The following is a 10,273-nucleotide window of genomic DNA, read 5'->3' as shown; positions in this document are numbered from 1 at the left end:
TACTTTCTTATATATTTGTATTATCATATTGCATATGTGTGGTAATTTGCAATAAATTATTTTACATTTTAATTTTATCTAAAATTTTTACGCAAATTTAATTAATTTATAATTATTTAATATACAATAATTACTTGGCAAGAAAATAATTATGATAAAGAAATTTTAATTTTGCATAAAAATATGATATACAATATTTTACATAAAGATATACTGTTAATAAAATATTCCTTTGGAAACTTAACAATTAAATGAGTAAATACTCTTTTAATATAAAAAAATACAATACATATATATTTTATACACATATATGCTTGAAAGATACTTCCTATAAATAAAAATATAGCCTAAAATATTAATAAATACTCCTTTAATTCTCTGGTATAAATTCAATAGCTCCACATTTTTTTTCAAAGTTGTTAAGGAATGAAATGATATTCATTAATAAGTTAAGTAAGCAGAGTTCTAAAACTTTCCAACATGGTTTCATTCGGAAATAAAAAATACGGATTAAGAAGCGTAGAACTTTAAACCTTCGATTTAATAGGTTTAGGTAATTCCTTAACGTCTGCAAATTTATCGGATGGCATTTCCGATATCGACGATAAATTCAGATCTTCTTGAGGCTTCACCCAATGATTCATCCTATAAACAAATCAGATTTTTTCTTAAAAAATATAAAATTATCTTAGCAAATTGTTTACTCTACATGAATATCAGTTTAATAGAAATTCTAGAATAAATATAAAAAATTGTTTCAACATCTTTTGAAACTATTTAGTAGAAATTAAAAATATGTAAAATAATTGTATTACATAAAATATTACATATACACGTATATTGTTTTAATTATTTTTCTATCACAAACTCTTTTTTCTTTAATACATTTTTTGAGTTGCTTTGTTACATTTTTACAGCTACAAAAATTTATTAGAGAGAGAAATTTATAACAGAAAATTTTCAAAGATATAGACATGTATAATATATTGCAAAATTATATTTCCTGACAATATCTGCTTCAATTGCTTAGCTGGATAATCGATTAAGATGCTTTGAAACGACAATTATTTTACATATATTGCAGTTTTGCTGAATTGTTTATGCATATAAAATTAAAAAAATACCTATTAGAAATATCAGCCGGTGCAACACTTTCGATATCTGTCGAGAAAGTACGTTGAAGATCGCTCATTATGTCGCCTCCGTTATTATTATAATCAGTGCTTACGAGCATAGGTATCGTCGTCAATTTACTTTCATTATTTCGAATGACTTTAGACTTTATTATAGGATCGATAATTGATGCTTTCATTGCGATATTCTCAGGTGTTGTTTCCTGATCTTCTCGAACAAATGTTTTCTCATATTCGCCAGCCGAATAATGATTACTTTTGGGAATTTGATCGGGAATTATTTTGTCCGGATATCGATATAGCACGTTCTTTTCGTAATAATATTGTCCAGGTTTCTTGATAATTGGTACATTGTTTTTTATCTGCTGTGTCAATGGCCTTGGAATCTCAGTGGTAACTTTATGTGGAGATATGTATCCGGAATGACCAGGATGATGGACAGTTTCGACTGTTTCAGTGACGATTGTTACGCTTTGTATTTTTGTTGGTTTTGGATTGACGTTTCCCTCTTTTTTATGTATCTGGAAACCAATCGTCGAAGTTTCTAACCAATATGGAGTACTGGATGATAATTGGCCATTTAAATCAGATGATTTCGTAGGATTTTTATAAGAACTATCATATTGATATGAATGCATAGTAGAGAGAGCAGGCTTATCGATCGATTCTTTTGAATAATAAGATAATGATGATTGATTGTCTTTTTGATAGATCGGATAATTTGTCAGTTTCTGATTGAATGGAGAATTATGGGGATCAAAATCGCTTTGAAGAGGTCGAGTACTACTTTCTGTTATATAGGATGAAACATCCATCCAGTTATTTTGAGTGGATGATGGTATTTTTTGATAAATCAAAGTCGTATTGGAATATCGATCATAATTATTATTATTTGTAGGAGATGAATTATTCGATTTTGTAGGCGTATTTTTTTTATACGAAGGAGTACTTGTTCCAGAATTTGTAATAAATCCATAAAGTCTATCTTGCAGGAAATCCTTGTTCGAATTTAGCGAATCTTTTTTCGAAAATTGAGAATTATATTCATTATTCGGTCTATTACTCGATGCTATTTGGTGAATGTTATAATTTGGTGGTTTAACATTTGGCCTTTTATGATATGCATCGGGATCATCGTAATCATATGGTCTCTCGCTAGGTCTCACATGATAATTATTCGAGTTCCATTGTTCCTGTTGTTGCGGTTTATTCAGATTGGTCTGATAATTTTTATTCGGTTTGTTACTTAAATTAATATTCTGTAAATTTTCGACAATGCCTGGCTTCTGTGCGTCATATAATTGATAATTCGGTTTTGAATTTGGTCGCAAGTTTGCTGGAGGCATAAATCCATCAACCGGTTTCTGTAATCTATATTCATCGTCCGGTCGTAAGTTGGCTAAAGGTTTAGATTTATTATAATCTACAACAGATGGTTTCTGTCCATAATACGCTTCGTCGTTTGATTCATAATTCGGTCGGAAATTCGGCCGTGTGGTCGAAAGTTGTCCATCGTAACTTGGCTTACGCGTAGGATAAGATTCGTCATTCGATGCATAATTCGGCTGAAAATTCGGCCGCACGTTTACCGGAGGTTTTGAATTAGCATAATTTGGTTTTTGCTCATCGTTCAATACGTAATGATGTTCAGAATTTACCGTAGGTTTAGGCCTTTCGTAAGTGTGCGGAAGTGAATCGTGATTATTATACGAGGATTCGTAATTGATTAAATAACCGTCGATCTCGTGATCGGGAATCTGCGTAGTATACTTTTGCTGAAAATTCGGCTGAAAATTCGTGTAATAGGTATAGAGAGTAGGCCTCGGGCTTGTGGGAGAATAATTGTCGTAGAAGATGCTATCTTGCACGAACGCAGGTGATTTGTATCCGTAAGCGAGTGGATTTGGATTACTAGAATCGCCGAAAGCGTGGGGAACATACGGATTACTTGCCGAATGAGGAATTGTCGTAGGTATAGGTTTCGCTTGCGGCCGGAAATGCAGGGGATAATTGTTTACAGGTCGATTAAGATTTGTAATCGGTTTGGGGACAGGCTGTATTTTGACGTGCGAATTGTAAATACCCTCGTTCACGAAAACAGGCGAGTTCACGGCATTATTCTGAACCACGATCGTGACATTATTGTTATCCGGACGTCCAATCGGCCTTTTTATGACGATTTTATTTTCTTGATTAACGCTGTCTCTGAAAGGCTGCTGGGGTATAACTTTCGTTGAATGCTGCTGATTGCTGATTTTCCTCCTCGAATTGACGTTTTCTTCTTTCGATCTAGAAATAGAATCACCGTTGTCGGTCGCTTTAATCTTTTGCGGATCGACGTAGCTTCTGAATTCGGACGGTCGTTCGGCCCAAAATTCGAGATTTAATTGCCCAATAATCGGATCGTTGCAGGAGAGACGTTGGTTTTTCAACGTATCCGTCGCGAGAAAGACAAACGGTTGTATAGTCTCGATGCCGCCCATCGTTTTGCATAGCACTTGGGCTAGAGTAATTCGTCTAATCTGCTGCAGCTGACTGGCAGCGAAGCTGCTTTCGCTTTCAGCATTCTCGTACCAAAATCGATCGCCGCGTCGTAAGTTGCTGAACTGCTGGCCGATTATGCAGGCGAAGGTCGGACCGACCAGGCCGCCGGCCACCGACTTTTCCGCCAGTCCGGCCGAAAAGAGATCGATATCTTCCACTGACGAGTATAGTGATTTGAATTTCTTCGCGATTTCCGGCGACATCATTCTATCGAGATCCTCGAAGCTTTTTATCGGCGACAAACTGCAAGGCTCGCGCCATCGCACGTAAGGTGGCAGACCGTGATCTCTGCCTCGTTGAATATTGAGAGAGGCCAGATCCATGCCGAATGCGAAGCCACGTGTTTGGAAGAGATGATTCGTTATTTCCTCGCTTATAAATTCGTCCCTCCTTTGGCACGGTTGATTCACTAGTCCTAGAAGAAGACGATCGACGGATCCTGCCGTCTCCAGATTCGATGGATTCATAAATTCGTCGTGTATCGAGACATCTACGATAATATTTATTTATTTAATTTTGTATTAAATATTCCTTTAAAGAAATTTTATTTTTGTATAACTATAATTGTGACAGTTATACAATATAGAATATTGAGAATAATTTTCCTCGCGATGTTTGTAAGCATTTATTACACAATTAGTACGCCGTGTACTATTATTAATTATTATACGCTAAGCGCATCATGACGCAGCAAATCTTACCCATATATTTACGCCCATTAATTACGTTGCAAACTTTGTTTACTTTATTTAAAATTTATATTTAACGGTGCATTGTAAATATAAATTATTGTAGTTAAACAATTAAATTTATATATTATTTTGTCAAATTCAAATAATATGTATGTACATGCTAAAAAATTTTAATTTGACTTACTATTAAATATGGGCCTGTGATTGCTATCAAATCTAACAAAGCTCTGCTGAACCAACGAGTGTCCGAATCGATAAGCCGCTGTAGAAAATGAATTTGCAACTGTAGGATTTATAGTCGGATCGTATCCTTCGTAGTAACCTTTTTTAAGAACTTCTAGATCAAAGATTTTCATCACCTGAGATCCTGAAACGTTACAGTGTTTAAAAATGCTTGATCTCTTTTAGCTTTATATTCACGACGTTATCATCGAATAAACACACATAATAATATATTGTAACAAACAAAAAGTTATCTTACCAAGAACGAGCGGCAGGAACTCTCGATAGGTTATATGTTGAATCACGGCACCGACAATCCTTCGGGTTTCTTGAAAAAGTTTCTCATCGCTCCAATGGGAGTTTAAGGCGGCTAGTTCTGTAGCTATCCTATTGTGCAATCTTAGGAAGACGATGTGTAGGGATGTAAGAGCAGGCTGTTCGCTGAGACGTCCATCGCCGGCTCGGAAGCAGGTCGTCGACAAAGATCCGCGTTTGCATAAATCGGATTCGCGTCTTGGAAGCAAAGGTCGTCGCGATTGAATTCTTCCGTATTGTAGCAAGCCTAAAAAAATTTAAGAGGATTTTTTTTTTTTTTAGAAATAAATATTCTTGTGAAATAAAAAAAAGATTATTTTCTTCTCGATTAGAACCATCAAAAGAGAATTCTATTCACCGTTTCGAAATATCCTCAGACTGTCACTATGCACGGCGTTACTACTATAAACTGTGGAGGCATCCAGGTAACTGGTCACTTGCGAGAGTTGTTCTCGGGGGCCGAATTTACAATCCTCTTTAGGAGCCGGTCCGCTTCTGAGAAACTCCAGACATCTTACGCCCAGAGGACCATAGAAGCTGTCGCGTAGATTCACTGCTATCGGTAGACACTCCGGATGCTATCGATAAATATTATAAATAGATTTTCTTTTAGTATTTTCTCGTAGGATATATATCAAGTTTCCAACTTTTTCAGTATAAAGTAGGACGCGCGAAAATTATGGCTTATAAATCTTGCAATTGGGCGCGATAACGTTCGCGTCCAAACATAGAAGAATATAACGTAAACGTCAATACAATATAAATTATGACTTCAAAACGTTTATAATAAATATCCTATCAATATATGACTAAAAGTTATATTGGTATAGGTATATTGATTAATTTATTACCATGAACTCTGGCGGTTGAAAACCGACACCTCTTTGCAAACAACATTGCGGCACTGTGCCATTAAATCCTCTGCTTTGACCGGTCGCTATTAATATATAATAGAGATATAATTATATGCAATTACGTCTTCAAATATGAAATTTACACATTAGATATACATATATTTGTACATAATTTTTTCTATCTGTTTTTAATTATGTACCTGTCAAATCGTGATCTACGAATTGTCCCCATTGCATTAACATGTGAGTGATGGATGCCAAAGGTATATCTTTATTTTCATGGATTCGATTTGTAATCTCTCGCGCACTCGGAAGTGGTCTTCCGTTTTTCGATCTTCTCATGCTTTGAATGCCATCGTGATATTCCGGCGGTAGAAATCTGAGTATAACAAAATGATTTTTTTCTAGTATAGTTGGGAAATACTCTGTGATATTTGAGATTATTCGTGTCATTATTGCATCGTTTACCTTTGCATCGTAGACATTGCGGAACCCCACCAGAGATTCTGCAAATTATTACAGCTACCGTCAGATGTTCTGTACCTTAGACTAGCCGGTGGGCATTGAGGTGGGTCTCTCCGTGGGCATTGTTGTTCCAGTAAAGTTCTACGAGTAAACTTAGTTCGGGATAAAGGTAATTCTAATGGTGCGTTGGGAAACCTGACAAGACAAACAGAGCAGAAGCACAGACAGATATAGTTTCTTAATTCAATATTAATGAAAATTTACAATCACCTATTTTTTTAAGAACTTACTTTTTTAAGAACATTGTGGCACCTTGGAGAGTTGCATATCCGAATTTTGCTAGGTCTCTCGCTTCCTTCGACTGATCGTTAAATGCCGCCACGTATCTCGCTGGATTATCGTGCTCAAGATAAATACCTGAATTTTTCATACATGAAATTTATTATGTAGATATGGATTTTTAATATAAAATCAATGGCTATATAATGTGATACAACTAAATATTTTTTGTATTTTTTCGAATTTTTTTTTCTTTCAATACTTACCCATCGAATATAACTTCGGTTCTTGGACATAATAAAGTTTGTGCATAGCTTGCAATCCAAAATTCGCAGCTTCCATCAGATCGTCTTCTACTGCTTCCCAGTTTTCTTGTTCAGTGCGACTTTCGAGAGTTTGATTTTCAACTTTCGGATCAACATTCTGTGCCATCACATTGCTCCTTCGCATCAAACTCTCATTCGAGTTTTTAAAGTGTTCTTTCGTTATCAAAAAAAGTTTGTCACTTTTATTAAAATTTTTATTTGTTTTTCGATCGTCATCGTTCTGTTCTTCGAAAAATTTTATTTGCTGCGGTGTGCTACTTTTTGCGTTGTTATTTTTGGCATCCAGATTATTCAGTGGTCCGACCAAAGGTTCTTCTTCTCGATCAAACTTGATATTTTCTATCTTTTTATTGTCTCCATTTTTCTTTTCTCTTTCGGCCGGTTTTGCCACTGCGAAGCTTGCAGAGATGCGCGATGCATTCAAAAATTTATGTCGGATTTCATTTCCCGTCTGATTCGTCTCTTTTGCACGAATGTACGTGATTCCGTCGGAATCCCTCTGCTGCAACGCATCCGTTGCTACTTCCTTTTCTATCTTTTCCTTTAGCAACTTCTGTATATATTTCAAGTTAGTTGCTTCGACAGGATACAAAGTATTTGCGCTTTTCTGGTTACTTGAGGTTGAAAGATTGTAGCCGGAAATATTTACCTTATTATCCAGAGTGTTTGTTGATGTGAAGAGTAATTGCTCGGAAATTCTCACTTTGTAATTTGTCGTTTGATTATTGGTGTAGTATTCTGCTTTATTATTTTCTTCTCCCGACTTTGATGATAATGCGTAGGAGAGGGAAGAAAGGATGATGCTGATTAAAGTAAAAATTATTATTTATTATAATATGATATGTGTCAAAGAAGGTTTGGAAAAATATAATATTTATTTCTCACTGATGTTAAATAATTTAACAAATCTTGGTCATAAATATCTATTCGGTCGAAAAATCTTGAATGCAATAATCTAATTGATAAATTCTCAATTATTATTCATTTTTAGTATTCAAGTAATTTTGTGCAATATTTCGATAATGATTTGATTTATAATGTTCTACATGCACGAATTTTGGTATCAATCGAATAAAAAGTAACACATACGATTTTATTTTACGTATTTTACTCGTGATATTGACTCTATCGCAAGCTAATTAGAGTATAGTAAATTAACACTTACAATTAGATAAAGTAAAAGAATAACAGTCGCTTATTCTTAGTGCGCGATGTAAGGTGAGAGATATTAAATAAAAAAAAGAAAGAAAGACCCACGAATAAGTCGAAATATTCACTAAATGAAGCTGCACTGCGAGGCGTTAAAAGATCGAGAGAAATATAACGGGATCGCAAATTGTAGAACGGCAAAGGCACACGATGGGCTAAAAAAATTATATTGACCTTATTGAGCTGTTAGAAAGATCTTTTCAAAAGTTTTTTTCACAGATAATAAATATATCATGAAAATATTAATATATTTATAAAACAAAATTTATCTCAAAGATACATTATATCTCATTATTTAACGATGATGCATGATTCGCTTCAGTTCAACCAATGATCAAACAGATATTGGATAAAAAATATCTGTCCTTTCTCTAATATATTTTAATTAATTAAAAATTTAATAAGATATGAAAGAGATTTATAAATATTGTCAAAATATTATTGAAAAACATTTTGCAAATTTTGATTCAGATTTTGTTTAATTCGTAAAAAATTCGCTTCAATAATGTTTAGGATAAAAAAAAAAGAAACAGTAACATCTATCAATAACGACTCACAATGTTGCAAGGCGCATTTTGCGCGGTGATACGTCCCAGGTTGCACTTACAACATCCATCGATGCATATACTCGTCAGTGCAAAATTCTCGCGATACGCGAGATAAAGCAAAGTGGAAATGACGGGGAACAAGATCGAGAAATAGGAGAAAGACGATAAAAAAAATAAGATAAAGAAAAAACACGTGAGGACGCGTGCGTAAATCGAGGTGGCGGCCTTCTCGAGGACGGTTAACCAGGTACTAACCGGTGATCAGATCGGCCGACTGGTCTTATCCGCGAGGAAGACCGGTGCCTCCGGGCTATGCTTTTTGTTCGTCGATGTCGGTGTCATCATTTTTTTTATTTTTTTTTTTTTATTTTTACTGTTATCCGCAGTCTCTCTTTATTTCGACTGTCCGTCGTTGATCTAGTGACGGGGAGATCGGCCGCGTCCGTCCTGTTTGAACCGTCTTGCGGCAGGAAGAGAGTTTCCTATAATTGTGCGGTATCGTAGACGCTTTCTCAGAGATACATAAAACGATCGCGTTGATGATACGGCGAATCGAAAGAAATTATGCTAATTAGCGCGTCGGTCAATCGATTAGTTTTTTAGATTGATCGGTTTTTAACTGTTGACGATCTGACAAGTTTGTTTTAATACCAATTATAGTTCTCTCATCAAAATGATATTCCCATAAAGTTCAATAGTTTCTACAGAATAACGTATTATTATTATTTGCCTGTTGTTGTGCAATAATTTTATTATGTTGTTCGTTGTCTTAATTTATACCGTTTATAGTATGTGTCAATCCTGTAATTTATCTAGTGACGTTTGACAGATTGCAACAGAGTTTTAATAATATAAATAATATAAATGCTAAATTTATTTATTATATATTCACCTGAATATTTATTATAATACTTTATACTATATATACATATAATGTAAAATATTAAAATAAATTAAAATAATAGTCTAAAAATATAATTTTTTATATAAAAATTAAATAATAAAAACTTGTTGCATTTGTGTGTGTACAAAACTAATAAATGAATATGGCGAAGTCTCTCGTAGACTATATTTAAAAATTAATGTAAAATTAATTACGGTTATTTAATTACCTCATCAATGTCTGGCCGCTTTCTCTTGAGCTTGCAAGCTCGCTATCGCTTTGCCCGTGCCGTATAGCACTTTTGCGCGGACTTGAACTCTTCTTGCGATTGTACTGTTCGCACCGGAAGTAGACGACGAGCTTCCGGTATTGCCACCGGGAGTCGCGCCTAATTGTAAAGTGTTGCCCGCATAATTCGCGCCTCTGCAACTTGTGCAACCCTCTGACATTGTGCCGCTGCTGATATCCTCTCGTGTTATTGTCTCGAAAATCTCCCCTAAACGAACAATAATCTCGTTATGATTGCATACTTGAAGGAATAATATTTATAGTGATTTAAAAAATACAATGTCGAAGTTTTTTTTAGAAAATAATTGCGATTTCGGTTATGAGATCAGCGAATATAAATTTGCCAAGTATAATATTTATTTAATTTATGTTTTTGTGCTTTTCCATATTTCTCACGATATTTTTCTAATACTTTAATTAATATTTTATCTGCATCGCAATTTTGCTCGCAACAGAGAAATTTATTAAGAATCTTTATAAAGTTTCCAATGTATATATTATGCTATAATAACGAG

General features: G+C 34.5%; 1 protein-coding gene across 3 annotated transcripts; it reads right to left on the bottom strand.

Annotated features, from left to right (window-relative positions):
* Window positions 1–226: 226 nt before the first annotated feature.
* LOC145935160 (uncharacterized) lies at window positions 227–9,781 on the bottom strand. Of its 3 annotated transcripts, XM_083036271.1 has the most exons (13): window positions 9,700–9,770; window positions 8,597–9,069; window positions 7,480–7,633; window positions 6,771–7,383; window positions 6,516–6,642; window positions 6,229–6,420; window positions 5,961–6,139; window positions 5,758–5,843; window positions 5,265–5,484; window positions 4,851–5,153; window positions 4,554–4,736; window positions 1,125–4,167; window positions 227–645 (listed from the first exon to the last, which is right to left on the bottom strand). In XM_083036271.1, exons 2-13 carry the CDS (start codon window positions 8,653–8,655, stop codon window positions 528–530), a joined length of 5,277 nt encoding a protein of 1,758 aa, XP_082892397.1. In that variant the 5' UTR covers window positions 8,656–9,069; window positions 9,700–9,770; the 3' UTR covers window positions 227–527. The 3 variants fall into 3 exon arrangements, with proteins under 3 accessions (XP_082892397.1, XP_082892396.1, XP_082892395.1); XM_083036270.1 differs by lacking the exon at window positions 8,597–9,069 and having other exon boundaries at window positions 6,771–7,633; window positions 9,700–9,781; XM_083036269.1 differs by lacking the exon at window positions 9,700–9,770 and having other exon boundaries at window positions 6,771–7,633; window positions 8,597–9,191.
* Between the last annotated feature and the right edge of the window lie 492 nt (window positions 9,782–10,273).

This window comes from Prenolepis imparis, unplaced genomic scaffold (assembly GCF_030444845.1).
Source record: "Prenolepis imparis isolate NDT839.2.m4 unplaced genomic scaffold, iyPreImpa1.0 SCAF_4, whole genome shotgun sequence".
NCBI lineage: Eukaryota > Metazoa > Arthropoda > Insecta > Hymenoptera > Formicidae > Prenolepis > Prenolepis imparis.
This window is presented reverse-complemented; position numbering and strand designations above follow the sequence as displayed.

Bases quoted from the DNA above. Each gene is read 5' to 3' on its own strand.
- LOC145935160 (XM_083036269.1), bottom strand. From the start codon at position 8,655: ATGGATGTTGTAAGTGCAACCTGGGACGTATCACCGCGCAAAATGCGC. The intron at 6,421-6,515 runs GTAAGTTCTTAA...TTGTCTTGTCAG, and splicing joins GCCACAATGTTCTTAAAAAA to GTTTCCCAACGCACCATTAG. The intron at 5,844-5,960 runs GTACATAATTAA...ATATATTAATAG, and splicing joins CGTAGATCACGATTTGACAG to CGACCGGTCAAAGCAGAGGA.